Source organism: Dama dama, chromosome 26 (assembly GCF_033118175.1).
Source record: "Dama dama isolate Ldn47 chromosome 26, ASM3311817v1, whole genome shotgun sequence".
In the NCBI taxonomy this organism is placed as follows: Eukaryota; Metazoa; Chordata; class Mammalia; order Artiodactyla; family Cervidae; genus Dama; species Dama dama.
Genome location: NC_083706.1, coordinates 28,391,239 through 28,415,502, shown reverse-complemented (window position 1 = coordinate 28,415,502; position 24,264 = coordinate 28,391,239). Strand labels below are relative to the sequence as shown.

Genomic DNA, 24,264 nt, shown 5'->3' with positions numbered 1-24,264 from the left:
CCTAGGATCATTTAGAAGCTTTTCACCAGCAGGAGCTGGGGAAAGACTCCTAGAGAGAAAAGGCAGAAACGAAACAAGGAAGTTACTGATTGGCTATAGTTTAAAGCCCTGTTGTCTTTTGGGATTAGTTGTCTGTAGGTTTCGGTGTTGAAACCTGGAAGTATTTATAGGCTTAGATTTTGGTTTGCTTATGTGATCATAGGCCACCTGGCATTAAAGCCACTTCAGTCTAATCCTTGAATTGGTTTAAGAGTTGTAATAATGGGAGTGCAAGCAGTGGACAGATTTGGGATATATTTTAGAAGTAGATTCAGCACAGCGTGGTGATGGATTAGATGTGGTGTAAGTGAGAGAATGAGAAATTAGAAATCACTTCTGTGTTGCTGCTTTCAGCCACTGTGTAGATGCTGGTAGAACTTTTTAATGAGATGAGGACTACTGGAATGGAGTTTTCTATATGAATGTAGCTGAGAAGTAGGCAATTGGATATTTGAGTCTTGAGCTCTGGGGAGAGCTCAGGGTAAAACCCATATTTGTTCTAACTGTCAGATTTGGTGAGATCACCTGGAGAATACCTGAGACCCTGAAGAAAGTATGTCAGGAAATCTCCCAGGAAACATTTTAAGAAAGAGAAGTGATAAATAAGCAGTCACATGGTATTGAGCGAATAAGTAAAACAAGGACAGATAATTGGCAGGATGATGTCCTTTGGTTTCCTAGATGAGTGCTGTTTCAGTGAGTGGCTGAGAGAAAAAGCTCAGTTCAAGTGGGTTGAAGACAGAATGGGAGTCGGTAAAGCAGAGACTGTAGGCCATTCTTCTAAGAAATTTTAACTGAGGAGCAGAGAAGCAGCAACTGGAGGAGAACATTAGATGGACAATATTAAACTATGTTTATTCGCTGCTGGGAATAATTAGTGGTGACGGAGAAACTGATAACGTCCCATGGAGGTGGTTATTGCTGGACTCAGGTCCTTGAGGAAATGAGAGGGAATCAAATTCTGAAAGCCAGTGGAGAAACTGGCCTTTAAGAGAAATGAGCATTCGTCCTCTCTGATAGGCACATAGGTAGAAACTATGGGTAGATGCTCAGATAAAGATTTGATGATGGGAAGATAAAAAGGGTTCTCATCTCATTACTTCCGAGACAGTAATTGGTAGTAGAAGTCTTCCATTGCTCTCACATAAACTTATAATTTCCAAATTTCCTTCCTCTTTCCTTTGGTTAGAGCTGGGTTGAAGCATATCAGAAATGGTATTGTCTGGAGGAATCTCTTTCCATTAAGCTTTGTATGATTTGTCACAAATGGGATTAATCTCTTTTTCTCATGTTCCCAGACATATTGATTCATACTTGGCATGTTATTTAATCGAGTTTATTCTGCCTTAAGTTATAATTAATTTTGCCCTATATTCTCCAGAATAAAAGTATGAATTCCCTCAGGGAGGAGCAGTTCTATTCTTACTTTTCCCTCATCTTCCTCTCCTCTCTTCCTTGTTTCTGTTTTTTTAGATTTTACATGGTATTGTTTCCAGCTCTGATCTTTACATGTCTGAATTTCCATACTTCTCTGTAAGTTTCTTGAAAGCAGAGGACTTTTATCTTTTTTTTTTTTCAATTATTAATGTCATCTACACTCAGTTCAGTTCAGTCGCTCAGTCATGTCCCAACTCTTCGTGACCCCATGGACTGCAGCACGCCAGGCCTCCCTGTCTATCACCAACTCCTGGAGCTTGCTCAAACTCATGTCCATTGAGTCGGTGATGCCATCCAACCATCTTATCCTCTGTTATCCCCTTCTCCTCCCACCTTCAATCTTTCCCAGCATCAGGGTCTTTTCCAATGAGTCAGCTCTTCGCATCAGGTGGTCAAAGTATTAGAGCTTCAGCTTCAACATCAGTCCTTCCAATGAACACCCAGGACTGATCTCCTTTAGGATGGACTGGTTGGATCTCCTTGCGGGCCAAGGGACTCTCAAGAGTCTTCTCCAACACCACAGTTCAAAAGCATCAATTCTTCGGTGCTCAGCTTTCTTTATAGTCCAACTTTCACATCCATACATGACCACTGGAAAAACCATAGCCTTAACTAGATGGACTTTTGTTGGCAAAGTAATGTCTCTGCTTTTTAATATACTGTCTAGGTTGGTCATAACTTTTCTTCTAAGTAGCAAGCATCTTTTATTTTCCTGGCTGCAGTCACCATCTGCAGTGATTTTGGAGCCCCCAAAAATAAAGTCTGTTTCCATTGTTTCCCCATCTATTTGCCATGAAGTGATGGGACCAAATGCCATGATCTTAGTTTTCTGAATGTTGAGCTTTAAGCCAACTTTTTCACTCTCCTCATTAATTTTCAAGAGGCTCTTTAGTTCTTCCTCACTTTCTGCCTTAAGGGTGGTGTCATCTGCATATCTGAGGTTATTGATGTTTCTCCTGGCAATCTTGATTCCAGCTTGTGCTTTTTCCAGCCCAGCATTTCTCATGTTCTACTCTGCATATGAGTTAAATAAGCAGGGTGACAATATACAGTCTTGACGTACTCCTTTTCCTATTTGGAACCAGTCTGTTGTTCCATGTCCAGTTCTAACTGTTGCTTCCTGATCTGCTACTAGATAAATAAAAATGCAACCAAGCTAAGATTTTTTGAGGATTGCTATAAAGGTGAAGGAATGATCTATATTTTAATATATTGTGGAACATGTTCATTGAAATAGAAAAAGGCTTATAAAAGAAACAGAGAATCCAAAGAAAACAACTTTTAAAATCTCCTTTAAAAACAGTATTTTGACAGCATTTGGAAGACTGGCTCAACTGTAGGAGTAGTGCAAGCTACAAGCAGCCATAAAAAGAAATTATAGAATTTCACTACTGGGTATCTTAGAAAAAACAGGAAAAATCCTTGTTTTAAGAAAGACCAGTTTTCCTCCTATCTCTCTTATTCTCGTATTCCCAGAGCGCTCCGACCCTTTGACGCCAGATGTCAAATGGGGGGAGGGGGTGATGGTGGGATTTCCCTCACCAAGCAATCTGGGACACTAGCTGGGTGTCCTGCAGTTTAACTCAGCTCTGACACTGTCTACCTAGAAATAGCGTCAGTTCAGTTCAGTTCATTTTCTCAATTGTGTCCAACTCTTTGTGACTCCATGGACTGCAGCATATACCAGGCCTCCCTGTCCATACCAACTCCTGGAGCTTGCTCAAACTCATGTCCATCAAATCGGTGATTCCATCCAACCATCTCATCCTCTGTTGTTCCCCTTCTCCTCCTGTCTTCAGTCTTTCCCAGCATCAGGGGCTTTTCCAATGAGTCAGTACTTCTCATCAGGTGGCCAACGTATTGGAGTTTCAGCTTCAGCATCAGTCCTTCCAGTGAATATTCAGGACTGATTTCCTTTAGGATTGACTGGTTGGATCTCCTTGCAGTCCAAGGGACTCTCAAGAATCTTCTCCAACACCACAGTTCAAAAGCATCAATTCTTCAGCACTCAGCTTTCTTCACAGTCCAACTCTCACATACATACATGACTACTGGAAAAACCATAGCTTTGACTAGACAGTCTTTTGCTAGCAAAGTAATGTCTCTGCTTTTTAATGTACTGTCTAGGTTGGCCATAGCTTTTCTTCCAGGGAACAAGCGTCTTTTAATTTCATGGCTGTGGTCACCATTTGCAGTGATTTAGGAGCCCAAGAAAATTAAAGTCTGTCACGGTTTCCATCATTTCCCCATTTATTTGCCATGAAGTAATGAGACCAGATGCCATAATCTTAGTTTTTTAAATGTTAAGTTTTAAGCCAACTTTTTCACTCTCCTTTCACTTTTATCAGGGGACTCTTTATTTCCTCTTCATTTTCTGCCATAAGGGTGGTGTCATCTGTGTATCTTAGGTTATTGATATTTCTTCCAGCAATCTTGATTCCAGCTTATGCTTCATCCAGCCCATCATTTTGCATGATGTACTCTGCGTATAATTTAAATAAACAGGATGACAAAACACAGTCTTGATGTACTCCTTTCCAATTTGGAACCAGTCCATTGTTCCATGTCCAGTTCTAACTCTTGCTTCTTGACCTGCATACAGATTTGTCAGGAAGCAGGTAAGGTGGTCTGATATTCCTGTCTCTAAGAATTTTCCAGTTTGTTGCGATCCACACAGTCAAAAAGATAGCATCAGATCCTACAAATTAAAGGCTGAATCCCACAAGACTACCCATCTTCCACACCCGCTTCAGGAGCCAACTGCAAGTTCAGGTTACTTGTGCTGTTGATCAATCAGCTGTACACCGAGATTCCCACCACTTTCTCCTTGGGTTTGATTAATTTGCTGAAACAGCCTACAGAACTCAAGAAAAAACAGTTTACTTCCTATTTACCAGGTTATTATAAAAGGATATGATAAAGGATACAGATGAACATTCAGATGGAAAAAATGCATAGTGCGAGATACTTGGGAATGGGGGTGGGTGTGGACCTTCCTTGCCCTCTCTCTGGGCTCGACAGTCTCCCAGCATCTTCACATGGTCACCATTGTGGAAGCTCTTCAAATCCCATATTGTTGGGATTTTTCTGGTGACTTCAGGGAGGCGTGGTAGCTGTGAATTCTATTTCCAGCCCCTCTCCCCTCTCTGGAAGATGGAGAGTGGGAATAAACATTCTAAGCTTCTAATCATTTCTTGATCTTTCTGCTTCTGCGGCTGAGTCCCATCTAGAAGCCCACAAAGAGTCACTTCCCTAGAACAAAAGACATTCCTATCATGTAGGAAATTCCAAGGGATTTTAGAGCTCAGTTTCGGGAACCAGGGCTTTCCTGGTGGCTCAGACAGTAAAGAATCTAACTGCAACTCAAGAGACCCAGATTCACTCCATGGGTCGGGAAGATCCCCTGCAGAAGGGAATGGCAACCCACTCCAGTATTCTTTTTTTTTTTTTGATTTGTTTCTTTATTGAAGGATAATTGCTTTACAGAATTTTGTTGTTTTCAGTCAAATCTCAACATGAATCAGCCATAGGTATACATATATCCCCTCCCTTCTCAACCTCCCTCCCATCTCCCTCCCCATCCCACCCCTCTAGGTTGATACAGAGCCCCTGTTTGAGTTTCCTGAGGCACACAGCAAATTCCCATGGCTATCTATTTTACATATTATAGTGTAAGTTTCCATGTTACTATTTCCATACATCTCACCCTCTCCTCCCCTCTCCCCGTGTCCATAAGTCTATTCTCTATGTCTGTTTCTCCATTGCTGCCCTGTAAATAAATTCTTCAGTACCATTTTTCTAGATTCCATATATGTGCATTAGAATACTGCACATACTAGAGTATGTGCAGTATTAAAGTATTAGAATACTTTCTGTCTCACTTCACTCTGTATAATAGGTTCTAGGTTCATCCAGCTCACCAGAACTGACTCAAATGCATTCCTTTTTACGGCTGAGTAATATTCCATTGTGTATTTGTACCACGACTGCTTTATCCATTCATCTGTCAATGGACATCTAGGTTGCTTCCATGTTCTAGCTATTGTAAATACTGTTGCAGTGAACAATGGGAAACATGTGTCTTTTTCAACCCTGGTTTCTTCAGGGTATATGCCTAGGAGTAGGATTACTGGGTCATCAGTTCAGTTCAGTCACTCAGTTGTGTCCGACTCTTTGCGACCCCATGGACTGCAGCATGCCAGGCCTCCCTGTTCATCACCAACTCCCAGAGTTTACCCAAACTCATGTCCATTGAGTCAATGATACCATCCAGCCATTTCATCCTCTGTCATCCCCTTCTCCTCCTGCCGTCAGTCTTTCCCAGCATCTGGGTCTTCTCTAGTGAGTCAGTTCTTCACATCAGGTGGCCAAAGTATTAGAGTTTCAGCTTCAACATCAGTCCTTCCAATGAATAAGGACTGATTTCCTTTAGGATGGACTGGTTGGATGTCCTTGCAGTCCAAGGGACTCTCAAGAGTCTTCTCCAACACCACAGTTCAAAAGCATCAATTCTTCGGTGCTCAGCTTTCTTTATAGTCCAAATCTCACATCCGGACATGACTACTGAAAAAACCACAGCCTTGACTAGACGAACATTTGTTGGCAAAGTAATGTCTCTGCTTTTTAATATGCTGTCTAGGTTGGTCATAACTTTTCTTCCAAGGAGTAAGCGTCTTTTAATTTCATAGCTGCAGTCACCATCTGCAGTGATTTTGGAGCCCAGAAAAATAAAGTCTGCCACTGTTTCACTGTTTCCCCATCTATTTGCCATGAAGTGTTGGGACCAGATGCCATGATCTTAGTTTTCTGAATGTTGAGCTTTAAGCCAACTGATTCACTCTCCTCCTTGGCTTTCATCAAGAGACTCTTTAGTTCTTCTTCACTTTCTGCCTTAAGGGTGGTGTCATCTGCATATCTGAGGTTATTGATATTTCTCCTGGCAATCTTGATTCCAGCTTGTGCTTCATCCAGCCCAGCGCTTTTCATGATGTACTCTGCATATAAGTTAAATAAGCAGGGTGACGATATACAGCCTTGACGTACTCCTTTTCCTATTTGGAACCAGTCTGTTGTTCCATGCTGGATCATATGGTGGTTTTAGTCCTAGTTTTTAAAGGAATCTCTATGCCGTCTTCCATAGTAGCTGTATCAGTTTACATTCCCACCAACGGTGCAAGTGCAATCCCTTTTCTCCACACCCTCTCCAGCATTTATTGTTTGTAGACTTTTTGATGATGGCCATTCTGACCTGTGTGAGGTGATATTCCATTATGGTTTTGATTTGCATTTCTCTAATAATGAGCGATGTTGAGCATCTTTTCATGTGTTTGTTAGCCGTCTGTGTGTCTTCTTTGGAGAAATGTCTGTTTAGGTCAGTTTCCCACTTTTTGATTGGGTTGTTTGTTTCTCTGATCTTGAGTTGTATGAGCTGCTTGTATATTTTGGAAATGAATCCTTTGTCATTTGTTTCATTTGCTGTTATTTTCTCCCATTTTGAGGGTTGTCTTTTCACCTTGCTTATAATTTCCTTTGCTGTACAAAAGCTTTTATGTTTAATCATGTCCCAGTTGTTTACTTTTGTTTTTATTTCCCTTACCTCTAGGAGGTGGGTCTTAGTGGATCTTGCTTTGATTCATGTCCTTGAGTGTCCTGACTATGTTTTCCTCTAGGAGTTTTATAGTTTCTGGTCTTACATGTAGGTCTTTAATCCATTTTGAGTTTATCTTTGTGTATGTGTTAGGAAGTGTTCTAACACTCTTTTACATTTATCTGTCCAGTTTTCCCAGCACCATTTTTTGAAGAGGCTGTCTTTACCCTATTTAATATTCTTGCCTCCTTTGTCAAAATTCAGGTACCCATAGTGCATGGGTTTATTTATCCACTCCAGTATTCTTGCCTGGAGAATTCCATGGTAGGAGGTTACAGTCCATGGGGTTGCAAAAACTCAGACACAGCTGAGCGACTAACACTTTAACTTGCAATTTCAACTTCAGGAACCAGAGTCAAAGATAAAATAGAAGAACAAAAGATGCTCCTAGTGCTCTTATCATTTAAGAAATGACAAAAGTTTTAGGAGTTCTGTGCTAAGAACTAGGGCCAGAGACCTATATGTATATATTTTTCTATTATTTCATACCCCTGTTTCTAGATTTAAATATGGGTATTGAGTTTCTTACTTTTAAGCCCATTATTCTATAATTCTTATCATTAAAAAGTCACTTACATTTGAAAAGTCTTGAATATAAATACCACCTTAAATTTGGGTAAGATTTTAAAACATGCCCTGCTTTGATATGTATTAATGAGTTTGACTTCTGTGTAGTTCTAATAAGTGTTATACCAGCCATTTACTAAACAAGTATGTATAAACAAAACTCGTCCCTTACCCTCAAGATTATAGTCTCATGGATGATAACTTACTAGGTAAGCATCCTGAAGTACTACCAGTGCCCTGATACTAGAAGATGTGGGAATAGTGGGGAGACAAAGAAGGAGGTCTGTCTGGTCAACAAAGGTCAGTCTAGTCAAAGCTGTGGTTTTTCTAGTTCTAATGTCTGGATGTGAGTTGGCCTATAAAGAAACCTGAGTGCCAAAGAATTGATGCTTTTGAACTGTGGTGTTGGAGAAGACCTTGAGAGTCCCTTGGACTGCAAGGAGATCCAACCAGTCAATCCTAAAGGAAATCAGTCCTGAATATTCACTGGAAGGACTGATGCTGAAGCTGAAGCTCCAATACTTTGGCCACCTGATTGGAAGAACTGACTCATTGGAAAAACCCCGGATGCTGGGAAAGATTGAAGGGGGGAGGAGAAGGGGATGACAGAGGACGAGATGGTTGGATGGCATCACTGACTCGATGGACATGAGTTTGAGCAAGCTCTAGGAGTTGGTGATGGACAGGGAAGCCTGGTGTGCTGCAGTCCATGGGGTTGTAAAGAAGTTGGACACGACTGAGCGACTGAACTGACTGAAAGGAGGAGGAGATAAGTTCTAATGGGAAAGTCTGAAAGACTTTTCGTGCCTGATGTAAGACTTGAGCTTAGGCTTGGAAAAGGAGTCAATATCAAAAAGGAAGATTGAGCCAGGAGGGAAGCACATTCCAGGAAACAGGAAAGGCATGAACTGAGTCACAGAGACATGAAGCAGTGTGGAATGTCTGGGGAGCTATATGCAGTCTGTTGCAGCTGGAACATAGGAGATGGAGCAGTAAGGTTGGGAAGCTAGTGGTTGTTATAATATAGAAAGCTTTGTTTGCCGTACTAAAAAGTATGGATTTTATCCAGTGGGACAGTTGATGATGGGTTTTAAACAAAAGTGTTGCTCAATCAAATTAGCATTTTAGAAAAATCACGCTGGTAGCAATATAGAAGAAGAATCAAGAGATGGGAAAACAAATCTGGAGACTATTGCAGTAGCAGCACTGATGCTGCTGGTAGAGAAGGAGTGGAATCCGATGCCAGAGCAGCTGACTGCCTAAATGAGCAACTCTGTGTGGAGTGTGAGGACGCTGTCTAGGGTGATGCCCGTCTGGCTGGCTGGAACAGCAGAGTGGGTGATGAGAGCGTTCCCTGAGGAAGTGGACGGCATAGGGAAGGTTCATTTGGTTCTGAACTTACTGATCACAAGAGTTTTAGATGAAAAATTCATCAGCATAAAAGGCAGATGAAGCGATGAAAACATACATCTTTGCCTGGTATAACCGTGTGGTGTGAAGGAAGTAGAGAGCCCAGTGAGTCTAGCAAGCAACATGGAGAAATAGTGGCAGGATCACCAACAGAAAATGGTTTCCCAGAAACAGGAGAGTGATTGATAGTGTCAGAGATCTCAGAGCCCGAGTGAATCCGCCAAATTTGATCACTTGAAGTCCATGATGACTTTATTTTCAGATTTAGTGTTCTGATAGATATAAGCTTTGTTGTAGCTGCTTGAAAGTGAATGGCTGAGCTATATAGATAGGAGTTATTGGCTGTTTTTCAAGAACTTCAACTTTCAGTCATGTTAAGGAAATTTATGGAATGATAGTAAGAATTACTTGTTTACTGTTTTGTAGTAAAGTGAAAAGAGTAATGCTTATAGCCTATAGACAAACAACCAGTAGAGAATTTGGAAGAGCCTTAGGGATAGCCACGTGGAGAGGGAAATGGCAACCCACTCCAGTATTCTTGCCTGGAGAATCCCATGGACAGAGGAGCCTGGCGGGCTGCAGTCATGGGTTTGCACAGAATCAGACACAACTAAGCATGCGTGCAAAGATACTGCAAGGGGACAGTTGGGGGTTAATTTTCAATGGAAGAGTACCTCTTTATCTGGGCTTCCCTGATAGCTCAGTTGGTAAAGAACTTGCCTGCAATGCAGGAGACCCCGGTTCGATTCTTGGGTCGGGAAGATCCCCTGGAGAAGGGAAAGACTACCAACTCCAGTATTCTGGCCTGGAGAATTCCATGGACTGTACAGTCCATGGGGTCTTAAAAAGTCAGACATGACTGAGCGAATTTCACTTTCACCTGTTTATCTGATACTGGAAGAAAAGAGAGGAGGACAGGTGTAAGAGGTATGTTCTTGGAAGTGAGGATTTCTGGGGATTCAGAACCAAATTCTCTCTCTGGAGTAAGGAAATATACTAAGAGAGAAAAGAGGTGAAGGTTTGTATTGTAGCATGCATCAGGTTAATTGGCTTTCTCTGAGGCATATTACTGCTTGGTAAGTGGTTTGAACCAGTACTAGATCTTAATTTTGAGCTTTACACAGGGGAATGTATTAGTAATCTTTGAACCACCAGCCCTTATACTCAAAAAATCTTGATCAAATGTTACAAAATAAAACATTGTGATGACTGATCCCCTTTTGAATTCTGGTTTAGTTAATACTGTAGGGGTGAACTAATTTGAGGAGAGATTTTCTAGCTCATTACCCCACTGTAAAAATTTTTCTTTAACAGTAACAATGTTTCTTCCTAATCCCTCACTTCATTGTCCCAACTTATAAGGGCAGTATCTGGGACCTAGAGAGATCATGTTACATTTCTCTTTATGACATCACGGCCTACTCATTTCTTAGGTTTTACTAACCTCGATATCACAGAAATGTAAACTGCTTTTAGAACTTATGAGGTGTTCGGATAACTGACTTCAGATAACTTGAATCTCACTTTGGCTCAAGTTTTCTATTTAACTTGTTTTGTAATACTGGGATTTTAATTTTTACAGCAGACATATAATTTGCAACAAAAAATTTCCTAGGTGCTGGTTTTAGAAGTGTCTTCAAATTAAAGTGTTATCTGCATTGTTGTTCAAATTTAGTTTTAAAAAAATAGATATCCAGAAGAAGGGGGACACATTTGTTAACTTAAGTTGTATAAACAGTGTTAATATCTATTCTGTTATCATTAAAAGCAAGTTTGAAGTGTCTTCACAAGTTGAAACTTTGAAAACAATCCTTCAGGTGAATAAAGCATATAAAGTCAGCTAAAATGATTAGACTTGTAAGTATATGTGGAAATGAGTGTTACATATCTCCCAATGGTTTTACAATTTAATCACTAAAATGTAAACTGTTGCTAGCCTGTTTAGCTTTGTGCATTCAACTTCAGGTTAGAGCAATGACTTTTTTTAACATGAAAAGTAACCCCTCCTAGAGAATTAGTATTTGCATTTTTTACTCAAAACTGTTTATACCCTGAAAGAGCAGGCAAAACAGTTTTTGTGATTAACTTGGCAGTTCTAGGTGGTTGTTTTTTTCTTTTCTTCCATTATGAATTTTATTAAATTTTTATGCTTTGCATTTTCCACAGTATGGAGGTATTAAACTGACTTTGGCAGACTGTGGTTTTTGCATGAAGCAAGCAGAAAAGTGTTTTGTAAAAAGAGGATAGATTGTTGTAGGGTAGACTATCTTAGCCAACCTTTCTGTTGTTGTAAAATTATTAAGCAATTCTTTTCCACGGCATATGTTTCAAAAATAGATATTGCTTCACTCTATATAATGGTTGTTATTATTTTTCTTCCTTTAAATGAACTAGTGAATATGTGTAAGCTCACTTTGAAAATACTTTGAGTTCTAATTTCAGATCACTATAGTGATTAACAATTATCCCATACATTAGAAACTGAGTTATCCTCCCTGTTATGTTGCCGCTCATCACTTCACGAGCATTTGAATAGTCTCTAAAGATATGTCAAGAGAGGGCAGAAATGTAGAAATGCTTAGAAAAAACATGTAATTATAGATCATAGTTGAATTTTTTAAAACAGCATTTTACTTAGAAAAAGTGGCAAGTCTTTCAGTTTGAGTGGAGCCATTCAAGTATCCTATTTGAGCTTTCTTGGTATTCATTTTTTGCTTTAGCACAAGTTATTTTCTGAAGAGGAAGACTGAAAAGCAAATTTGTGTGTATGTGTGTGTGTGTGTGTGTGTACACATGTGCATGTCCAGCATACACCTGTTTTTTTGCACCAGATTTCAAAATGCTTTGTTTTGTTTGACAGGTAGGATTAAAATTTTCAAGAACACAGAAGTAAAACTGAAAAATGATTCTAAAAAAGAGAAGTGAATTAAATAGTTAAGTGATAAATATGTCATTGTGTATATAGTACTTCCATATAAAAGCATAGCATTCTGAAAATTTTACTGCATCATCTTACTGTATTACATATTTCTAATTACCCTTGCTTGTAGTGATGTTAATAATAATAACTAATATTTATATAACACTTGATTTGTATAGAACTTTAGGGTCCCTTTTGTGAACATACTATGTTTAATCTATTTCATTAATATTATTTAGTGCTTTAGGGTTAGCCTGTGTTTTAATACCAATTCATTATTGTTAGTCTTCAAGCACATTTCCTTTGAAGTTTATTTACTATTTTTATTATCTCCATTTAAAGTTGGAAAATGAAATTCAATGATCTTAGGTGATTTCATTGTTACTTTAGCTGTTGTATCAATGTAAATAGTCAACTTTAATTTTGGTCACTGTTTAATAATGGCTCCTTATAGAATTTTTCAAGCTGGATATTTTTTCTTAGCATTGATGTAATATTTGACCCCATCTAGTAACTACTTTGAAAAATATTTTTGTTTTTCATAAGATGATACCACAATAGTTTAGGAACCTTAGAGCTATACTCACACATGATCTTAATTGACTTTTTCACAAAAATATCTTTCTTTCAAAAGAAAAACTTAATCTGATATACCATTTACTGTCACTATTTGAAAGAAGAGAAGCATTTACAAATATTATGTAAATAATGAGTCAGATAAAGGGCATGTAACCACAACCCAGTACTGTTGTTCTATGTATAGAACATCAAAAGGGAATTTTTAAATACTAATACAGTGGAAGTCCTCTGTATAGTTTTGATTATTTCAAAAAAGGGAGAGAAAGAAGCTATTTTCCTATACTAATATTTACATACCATAAACTGTCATTTTTAACCGTTCGTTAATTAACAGATTACTTTTTTATAGAAAATTAGAAATTTAAACATTTCCATTTTTTCAAAATTCGATCACATTTTATCATGCTTTTTGAAAGTGATAAAAATAATAAGATAAAATGATTGATTTATTAATAATGAAAAAGAGACTAGATCGCTGCTGAAATTATCTGAATTGCAAGAGGAACTTACTAATTTACTAAACATTTAAGCCTTTTTCTGTGAAGTGTATTTTTCATACACTTACAATGTTACAATGTAGTTACAATGTTGCACTTGTTATGCATTTCATTTCATTTGTGTACAGACCATTGTACTTGGACAATTATAGTAGAATTTTTGTGCTGTAGAACATTGTATTTACTTATAGAAATTTGCTTGTTCATTCTTTGAGTTGTCTTTTGAAAACTGTCTTAAGAATAAAATTTTTTGATACAGTAGAAACTATTTCACTTGGCAAGTTAAGTTGCAGCTGTGTTATCTATGTCACCATGATACATATAAACATGAACATTACAGGTGTTTTCTGTACAGTATCTGAAAAGGAAGTACCTGTTCTTTCAAAAATGCTAAGGAAATGTGGATGTGAAACATTTTAAAACTCTTTCTTAATTGAAGCAGTCAAGGAGTCACTTATTTTTTGCATTTTTTTTTTTTTTTGGCATAACTTTTAAGACCACTCTAAGATACTAATAAAGTCAGTTCCATGATAAGCAAACTTGTTTTCAAAGTAAGGCAGATTGTAAAAACTGTGGAGTTTTGTAAACTCTTAAAAACTAAGCATATAAATCATTGTCACTCCTTTTGACATGTTCCCTGGTTTGCATCGTAAGCAAATATTTCTCATCCACTATTTGCATCAGTAACCCAGGAAATTACGCTTTCGTTTCTGATTTGCCTTTCCTATTACAGGTCAACAAAAATCTCTCATTCACTTCGACATCAGCCGCCTCACAGCAGTCTAAGTCAAAACAATCAAACATGCTGGACGCTCATCAGATTCTGCGTCAGTTTGGTTTCACTCAAACCGGTGAGCTCCTTTCTTACTTTGACTATTCTGTAAATGTTCAGATTCTATTTTTTAATGGATGTCATGCATTTCACTTCAGAAGTACTGCTCATAACGTTAAAACGGTCAGTTTTCACACTTGGTGAATTATATTCCAGCATTTTTTTCTTTAAAAATTACTAGATTATTTCAAAAGCAAATTTGAATTTGGTAACTTTAATGGTAGAGACTCTCATCCTCTATTCTTGTGAGCAGATAATAATTGAAAAGTCACAAAACATGAGATTTAAATCTGATTCAGTTTCCTTTGGGTAAAGGAACCGTAGTTTATGGATAATCAGATTTTGTAATTCATTTCAAAGAAAGCCCAGGTAAAATGCATTTTGGTAGAAACAGGATGCATCCTGCCAAAACATCACGTTTCTTCAAAATTGGAAAATTAACAAAAATGCAAAGTAACTAGTTATTAAAATGTATATCAATCACAGAGTTGAAACAAACTATACAATTGCAAATTTTTAGGCGAATATTTTAAATTAATTTGAATAATATTTTCAAAGAATCTCAAAGAAAAAGCATCGAGGTGAGAAGTGTGTATTTTTGGTATTGAAAGATGTCTGCTTCTAACGTTAGCTTTTGGTATTTTATAGTATTTTTTTCCTACTATGGAAACCTTTCAGAAAGATGAGAGAACTGAGAGTCACAGAACAGGTGTCCTTGACAGAGAGGAGAAGAAGAAACCCGAGCTTGAAAAGATCAGCTTAATTTATTTAGAAATTTAGGAACAATATTACTTTTCTACTTTGAAGGTATTTGGAGTTTACATATGAAGTTAATGTAATATCACTGAGTTACATGTTAGTTCAGTTCAGTCGCTCAGTCATGTCCGACTCTTTGCGACCCCATGAACCACAGCGTACCAGGCCTCCGTGTCCATCACCAACTCCCGGAGTTTACTCAAACTCATGTCCATTGAGCCGGTGATGCCATCCGACCATCTCATCCTCTGTCGTCCCTTTCTCCCCCTGCCCTCAATCTTTCCCAGCATCAGCGTCTTTTCAAATGAGTCAGCTCTTTGCCTCAGGCGGCCAAAGTATTGGAGTTTCAGCTTCAACATTAGTCCTTCCAATGAATACCCAGGACTGATCTCCTTTAAGATGGACTGGTTGGATCTCCTTGCAGTCCAAGGGGCTCCCGAGAGTCTTCTCCAACACCACAGTTCAAAAGCATCAATTCTTCTGTGCTCAGCTTTCTTTATAGTCCAGCTGTCACATCCATACATGACTGCTGGAAAAACCATAGCCTTGATTAGACGGACCTTTGTTGGCAAAGTAATGTCTCTGCTTTTTAATACACTGTCTAGGTTGGTCATAACCTTTCTTCCAAGGAGTAAGCATCTTTTAATTTCACAGCTGCAGTCACCATCTGCAGTGATTTTGGAGCCCAGAAAAATAAAGTCTGCCACTGTTCCCCCATCTATTTGCCATGAAGTGTTGGGACCAGATGCCATGATCTTAGTTTTCTGAATGTTGAGCTTTAAGCCAACTTTTTCACTCTCCTCTTTCACTTTCGTCAAGAGGCTCTTTAGTTCTTCACTTTCTGCCTTAAGGGTGGTGTCATCTGCATATCTGGGGTTATTGATATTTCTTCCAGCAATCTTGATTCCAGCTTATGCTTCCTCCAGCCCAGCATTTCTTATGATGTACCCTGCATATAAGTTAAATAAGCAGGGTGACAATATACATCCTTGATGTACTCCTTTTCCTATTTGGAACCAGTCTGTTGTTCCATGTCCAGTTCTAACTGTTGCTTCCTGACCTGCATACAGGTTTCTCAAGAGGCAGGTCAGGTGGTCTGGTATTCCCATCTCTTTTAGAATTTTCCACAGTTTATTATAATCCACACAGTCAAAGGCTTTGGCATAGTCAATAAAGCAGAAGTAGATGTTTTTCTGGAACTCTCTTGCATTTTCGATGATCCAACAGATGTTGGCAATTTGATCTCTGGTTCCTCTGCCTTTTCTAAAACCATCTTGAACATCTGGAAGTTCACGGTTCCTATATTGCTGAAGCCTGGTTTGGAGAATTTTGAGCATTACTTTACTAGCGTGTGAGATGAGTGCAATTGTGCAGTAGTTTGAGCATTCTTTGGCATTGCCTTTCTTTGGGATTGGAATGAAAACAGACCTTTTCCAGTCCTGTGGCCACTGCTGAGTTTTCCAAATTTGCTGGCATATTGAGTGCAACACTTTCACAGCATCATCTTTCAGGATTTGAAATAGCTCAACTGGAATTCCATCACCTCCACTAGCCTTGTTCATAGTGATGCTTCCTAAGGCCCACTTGACTTCACATGCCAGGCTGTCTGGCTCTAGGTGAGTGATCACACCATCATGAGTAACTGGGTTGTGAAGATCTTTTTTGTACAGTTCTTCTGTGTATTCTTGCCACCTCTTCTTAATAGCTTCTATTTCTGTCAGGTCCATACTGTTTCTGTCCTTTATTGAACCCATCTTTGCATGAAATGTTCTCTTGATATCTGTAGTTTTCTTGAAGAGATCTCTAGTCTTTCCCATTCTATTGTTTTCCTCTATTTCTTTGCATTGATAGCTGAGAAAGGCTTTCTGATCTCTCCTTGCTATTCTTTGGAACTCTGCATTCAAATGGGTATATCTTTCCTTTTCTCATTCGCTTTTTGCTTCCCTTCTTTTCATAGCTATTTGTAAGACTTCCTCAGACAGCCATTTTGCTTTTTTGCATTTCTTTTCCATGGGGATGGTCTTGATCCCTGTCTCCTGTACAATGTCACAAAACTCTGTCCATAGTTCATCAGGTACTCTGTCTATCAGATCTAGTCCCTTAAATTTATTTCTCACTTCCACTGTATAGTCATAAGGGATTTGATTTAGGTCATACCTGAATGGTCTCATGGTTTTCCCCACTTTCTTCAATTTAAGTCTGAATTTGACAGTAAGGAGTTCATGATCTGAGCCACAGTCAGCTCCTGGTCTTGTTTTTGCTGACTGTATAGAGCTTCTTCATCTTTGGCTGCAAAGAATATAATCAGTCTTATTTCAGTATTGGCCATCTGGTGATGTCCATGTGTAGAGTCTTCTCTTGTGTTGTTGAAAGAGGGTGTTTGCTATGACCAGTGGGTTCTCTTGGCAGAACTCTTTGCCCTGCTTCATTCTGTACTCATAGGCCAAATTTGCCTGTTACTCCAGGTGTTTCCTGACTTCCTACTTTTGCATTCTAGTCCCCTATAATGAAAAGGACATCTTTATTGGGTGTTAGTTCTAAAAGGTCTTGTAGGTCTTCATAGAACCGTTCAACTTCAGCTTCTTCAGCATTACTGTTGAGGCATAGACTTGGATTACTGTGATATTGAATGGTTTGCCTTGGAAACGAACAGAGATCATTGTCGTTTTTGAGATTGCATCCAAGTACTGCATTTCGGACTCTTTCGTTGAGTATGATGGCTACTCCATTTCTTCTAAGGGTTCCTGCCCACAGTAAAAGATATAATGGTCATCTGAGTCAAATTTACTCCTTCCAGTCCATGTTAGTTCGCTGATTCCTAGAATGTTAACGTTCACTCTTGCCATCTCCTGTTTGACCGCTTCCAGTTTGCCTTGATCCATGTACCTAACATTCCAGGTTCCTATACAATATTGCTCTTTACAGTATTGGACCTTGCTTCTATCACCAGTCACATCCACAGCTGGGTCTTGTTTTTGCTTTGGCTCCATCCCTTCATTCTTTCTGAAGTTATTTCTCCCCTGATCTCCAGTAGCATATTGGGCACCTACCGACCTGAGGAGTTCATCTTTCTGTGTCCTGTCTTTTTGCCTTTTCATTCTGTCACATGTTACAGTAGGAAAATACCTGGATCAAGAGCTCTTATGTTCAGTCCTGGCTGTGCCTTTCATTATCCTTGTTATCTGCAAATGTTAGGATCTTCATTTGAAAACTAGGAATGATGTTTGCATTATATATTGTTGAAGATCAAGTCACAAAGCACGTATGGAAACACTCTATAAGCATTAGATACTCTGTGAATGTAACATACTTATATTGTAAACATGATTAGTGTGTACACTAGCTTTGAAAAAATACTTTGAGTTCTAATTTTAAGTCACTCTGGTAATTAACGATTGTCCCGAACCTTAGCAATTTTAAATTTCTCATGTGTCAGATATTTGCCATAAGTTTGAGCAGTAGTTTCGCTCTTCTTGTGTATAGTGGAGGGCATAGCATGTGCGCTTCCTACAGATGTATTCTCTGCACCCTCGCTTGACACTTGGTTTGCCTTCAGACCATGTCATTTTAATGAGTAGGAGGGAGGAGGGAACCTGGCTCCACCACTTGATGCCTATCTTTCTGCTGAGGTCTAAAATTGTTCCTGGAACAAATCTTGCCTTCCACATTTCAGGATTAAGAGTGTAAAACATAAGTCTGATCAAGTTAGCAGATTGATGAAAGTTCATTCAAGTAATATCTTAAGTTTATCCGCCAACAAGGTGTAGATAATAGATACAAAATTCTTTCTTTTTCTGTAAACGGAAAGAGCAGAGAGGATAGATAGGAAGGCTTTGAAATGGAAGAGTGATTACCACTCTAACAGATAAAAGTTAAAGATAAAGAATAAAAGGAAAACCAGATATGATAAAGGCAAGCTTTGCAAACTTCACAATTTTACCTCGGATTCGCTTCATTTACCTTTAGCTTTCATGGTCATATAGGCCTTGAGTGGGACTTTAAATCATGCATGTCCCTTGATGTGAGCACTGTCCCAGGAGCATGACCATTAAGCCATGTAATACCTGGTAGGACTGCTTTGCTTGATCTTTAGTTATTCTCATTTTAAGGCATATCTTTCCTATAAAATTTGTTGAGAGACTTCCGTGGCAGTCCAGTGGCTAAGACTTCAGGCTTCCAGTGCTGGGGACACAGGTTCAGTCTCTGGTCAGGGAACTAGGATGACACCTGCTTCACAGCCAAAAAAAGAAATTTGTTGAGATGTCATTGTATAAAAAACTTACAAAAGCAGAGTATGTAGTCCATTGCAAAGTGGCCAAATCCATCTTATTCGTTAAGAAGCCAATCTTTGTGGAAAAAAATCCTGCACTAGGTGCAGTGAACTAGTTTCTACACTTGGCTCCACTTCTGAATGACTAGAATTTTTAGCAGTTTCTTTAAGCTTCAGTTTTTTTCATCCCTGCAGGTAAATGAGGGCTCTGGATTTGGTGAGTTTCTGTCTTAAAAATTCTGTGAGGGGGACAATAGTTAAGTGTTCTTGACCATACAGATAATCTATTAGACTCTGAAATGAAGGACTATGAAAATAATATAGACAGGATGTTTAAAAATAAAAATCTTACTGAAAAGCTGTCTAAATATGAAGTCTTACATGTAGATCTTTCACTCTGTACAGTATAAAGAAATACGATTTACACAGAACTAGTCAGTATGGGCCTACTGGCCTTCATGCCAGAGGCTTAAGAAGAGACCTTGATTCAACACATATTATATATAAGTGAGTGTATATGCTGGAAGATTAGAGCCGGGGTGGGTTTATGGTCTGCTGTCCCTTCTATTGACCTCATTCCAGGTGAGTTCTGGGTAATGGCGACTGCTAGAGAGGTATTTGTTTCTTCTTTGGTTTGTTTTCTTTAGAGTTTCTGGAATACTATCTTTACTTATTCTAAAATCATTCTAAGTAACTACTTTGCTTAAGGTCGTTACTTAAATATATGGACTAAATAAGACAGTCTCTGTCCTTAGGGAGCTTACCATCTGGTTGGGAAGGCAAATGAGCATGCAGCAAATTATATGAGTTCAGTTCAGTTCAGTCGCTCAGTCATGTCCAACTCTTTGCAACCCCATGAACTGCAGCACGCCAGGCCTCCCTGTCCATCACCAACTCCCGAAGTCCACCCAAACCCATGTCCATTGAGTCAGTGATACCATCCAACCATCTTATCCTCTGTCATCCCCTTCTCCTGCCCTCAATCTTTCCCGGCATCAGGGTCTTTTCAAATGGGTCAGCTTTTCACATCAGGTGGCCAAAGTATTGGAGTTTCAGCTTCAACATCAGTCCTTCCAATGAACACCCAGGACTGATCTCCTTTAAGATGGACTGGTTGGATCTCCTTCCAGCCCAAGGAATTCTCAAGTCTTCTCCAACACCACAGTTCAAAAGCATCAATTCTTTGATGCTCAGCTTTCTTTATAGTCCAACTCTCATACATGACCACTGGAAAAACCATAGCCTTGATTAGACGGACCTTTGTTGACAAAGTAATGTCTCTGCTTTTCAGTATGCTATCTAGATTTGTCATAACTTTCCTTCCAAGGAGTAAGCATCTTTTAATTTCTTGGTTTCAGTCACCATCTACAGTGATTTTGGAGCCCAGAAAAATAAAGTCAGCTACTGTTTCTGCTGTCTCCCCATCTGTTTGCCATGAAGTGATGGGATCGGATTTTCTGAATGTTGAGTTTTAAGCCAACTTTTTCACTCTCCTCTTTCACTTTCATCAAGAGACTCTTTAGTTCTTCTTCACTTTCTGCCATAAGGGTGGTGTCATCTGCATATCTGAGGTTATTGATATTTCTCCCAACAATCTTGATTCCAGCTTGTGCTTCTTCCAGCCCAGTGTTTCTCATGATGTACTCTGCATATAAGTTAAATAGTTGACAATATACAGGTCATTAAAATCTGTTTTGTATAGTTCTTCTGTGTATTCTTTTGTGTAACATTTTAGAGAAGTGCCCAATTTTTTAAATAATGTACTGAAATCTAAGGCCCGCTTGACTTCACATTCCAGGATGTCTGGCTCTAGGTGAATGATCACACCATCATGGTTATCTGGGTCATTAAGATCTGTTTTGTATAGTTCTTCTGTGTAATTTCTTATAGAGAAGTGCAAAATTTTTTAAATAATGTAACTGAAATCTATTATTTGTGTGTCGTAATTTCACCAGAGAGTCTGTGATATCCTTATATAAACCCATTGTCGAAGGCAGATTACATGTAAACTGGAAATATGATGGTTCTTGTATTTCAAAGGGAGAAAAAGAAAACATTTACGCAAAAATTAGGTTAGAATAACTCAAACACAGGTGATGGTAAAAGGGAGTTTCCATTTTAAGGAAGGTAGAATGAGTTCAAAGTCCTCTTTCATACTACCAGAGTTGGCAGAATTTTCTGTTAGTATTACTTAATGAACTTCAAACTATTCATTGAAAAAGAATGTTTCATTGAATTCTGATTTCAGATCTCCGGAATTCTAAGGCTTAAGTTCAGGTGTGGGTTGGTGAAAGGAATTAAATTCACTACCATAGATAATTTACAGAATTAACTGATTTTCTGTAGACAGATGCCCTTAAATTCGCCATATGCTGCTAACCAGCCACTCTTCTGAATCCAGTGCTTGTGTGTTTTGGTGGGAAAATCACTCGACCTGGGGTCAGAAGGCCAGAAGGGTAGGCCTGAACGCTACCTCTGCCACTTCACAGCTGTTACCTGGGGTAGCTTCTCTCTCCCAGTATAATGTCTCTACTTTCTCTTCAGATGCTTTTTCTACTTCATAGAATTGTAAGGATCTGAAGGGTATTTTTAATACTTTGAAATCCATAAGATACTGTGAGATAAACATCACGAGATTCTAGGGGGGATTCTTTTTAAGTTTGAAATTACACAGTTTGCACTGTGGCCAAAGGAATGGAGGAAATTCTTATTTTAAGACATGATTTAATAAAATGTGTTGTGATGATGGTTAAGTGATGATAGAGAAAATAGCATGTCAGAGAGGCAAACGTGGATTCTCAAAAGAGAATTTTGAGAAGCATGCCAAAAAAGACATTAAGTTGAAGTAATTAGAAGACAAGTTTTTGAACAATACCTCAAATATAAATAATCCAACTAGAACCTACTTAACTTTTGAAACTTTGGCTTTCTGTATAAGTACCAGCCCACACAAAACCACTGGAAATGGGACTGTTTTAATATTTGGATTTTTCTGGACACTGAGAAAAAGACCTTGATCACATGGATTTTTTTTCTTTAACACATCATCACTATTTTATATTCCCTTCCACAAAGAAGAGATTTCATTTGTTAGATAATTTTTGTTGTCATTAGTAATTGGATTCTCTAAAGCTGGTGTTTGATGGTACATTAAAAATATAAGATGTTGTTTTAATAACCAATATGAGGGTTTTACTGAGTGATTCTCCAGTGATTTGAGTTAATCTACTTGTTGAAGACTGAAGCATATCTGTTCTTGTAATAAAAGTGCCTATATTTCTTCAATAATATCACTTGAATTAGTAAACTGTTTCTAACCATGTTCATATCTTAAAGTATATTCTACATATTTGTGTGTATGTGCTAAGTCACTTTAGTTGTATCCATACTCTTTCTGACCCTATGGACTATAGTCCACCAGGCTCCTCTGTCCATGGGATTGATTCTCCAGGCAAGAATACTGGAGTGGGTTGCCATTCCCTCCTCCAGGGGATCTTCCCAACCCGAGGATTGAACCCACATCTCATGTCTTCTGCATTGGCAGGTGGATTCTTTACCGCTCGAGCCACCTGGGAAGCCCATTCTGCATATTTATTCTTTACTAATTTGAACATCATTTTTATCAACTCAAGTGAATGTTAATATACTTAATGAATAATCTTCATGCATAAGATTAGGCACTTAGTATCATGGTCTATATTGAGATTTCTCCTGATACCCTCTGAAGAGAAAATATGAATGCAAGCATTTCTCTTCATCTGAATCTGATGATTTGAATGAGCTTAAATTTATGCACTGTTTTATAGACATTTATTTTGTGAGAAGCTATTTTATAGAATATTTATATGGTGTATATGATTCTTACTTTACAATTTTCAACCTTTTCCTTCCTCTTTTTAGTCACATTTCTCTGTGTGTGTGTTTGTATTTTGTTTAAGAACCTACTAAATTTAGTTGTAAACTATACTGTGACATTTGCCCAGTGGGTTAATTTTTAAAGTAAAATAATTAAGTTACTGAAAAATAACAAGAAAGCAACTGAAAACCATAAACTATAGGAAATTAAAGTGAGATCTTACTGATTTAATGAACATGAAAACTACATAATGTCATTGTAACATAGCCAGAGTACATGCCAGATCCCTGAATTTGTATTTTATAGATATTCTGATGTTTACCTGCCAGATCACTGAATTTGTATTTTATAGATATTCTGATATTTACCTTTTTACCAAAGCTTTGCAATTGATGTGATAACAAATGCTTGATTTGTCTTTTTTATATTTTAAAGATATATAGAAGTTATTTGCATAAGACATCTTTTTTTTTAAAAAAAGAGATCAAATACAATATTTCTGAGAGTTTAAGCAAAGTTAAATAGCTATTGTAGTTTATGTGGCTCTGAAATATGAAATCTAATCTTAGAAAAGATTTTCAGCTTCACACTTGTATAGTGAGATATATTCAGTTCAGTTCAGTCGCTCAGTCGTGTCTGACTCTTTGTGACCCCATGAATCGCAGCACGCCAGGCCTCCCTGTCCATCACCAACTCCCAGAGTTTACTCAAACTCATGTCCATCGAGTCGGTGATGCCATCCAGCCATCTCATCCTCTGTTGTCCCCTTCTCCTACTGCCCCCAGTCCCTCCCAGTATCAGGGTCTTTTCCAATGAGTCAACTCTTCACATGAGGTGGCCAAAGTATTGGAGTTTCAGCTTCAGCATCAGTCCTTCCAATGAACACCCAGGACAGATCTCCTTTAGGATGGACTGGTTGGATCTCCTTGCAGGCCAAGGGACTCTCAAGAGTCTTCTCCAACACCACAGTTCAGAAGCATCAATTCTTCTGTGCTCAGCTTTCTTTATAGTCCAACTCTCACATCCATACATGACCACTGGAAAAACCATAGCCTTGACCAGACGGACCTTTGTTGGCAAAGTAATGTCTCCGCTTTTTAATACACTATCTAGGTTGGTCATAACTTTCCTTCCAGGGAGTAAGCGTCTTTTAATTTCATGGCTGCAGTCACCATCTGCAGTGATTTTGGAGCCCAAAAAAATAAAGTCTGACACCATTTCCACTGTCTCCCCATCTATTTACCATGAAGTTATGGAACCAGATGCCATGATCTTAGTTTTCTGAATGTTGAGCTGTAAGCCAACTTTTTCACTCTCCATTTTCACTTTCATCAAGAGGCTATGTTAAATTGGTGCAAATGTAGATGTGATTTTGGACTGTGAATTTTGAATCATTGTAACTAGACTCAAACACGTATTTATTAATCAAAATAGGAACCATTACAATCAATACA

General features: G+C 38.4%; 1 protein-coding gene across 6 annotated transcripts in view; it reads left to right on the top strand.

Annotated features, from left to right (window-relative positions):
• AHI1 (Abelson helper integration site 1) overlaps positions 1-24,264 on the top strand; it is a 210,341-nt gene that overhangs the window by 87,433 nt on the left and 98,644 nt on the right. For 5 of the 6 annotated variants that reach the window (XR_009690712.1, XR_009690711.1, XR_009690710.1 and 2 more), the window contains one exon: positions 13,830-13,947. Coding sequence is in view for 3 of the 6 variants with exons in the window: in XM_061130460.1 (XP_060986443.1) it covers positions 13,830-13,947 (118 nt within the window). In the remaining 3 variants the exon portion in view is untranslated. Of the gene's footprint in view, positions 1-13,829; positions 13,948-20,312; positions 20,656-24,264 lie in introns of those variants that run through there. The other variant, XM_061130458.1, reaches the window with a different exon arrangement.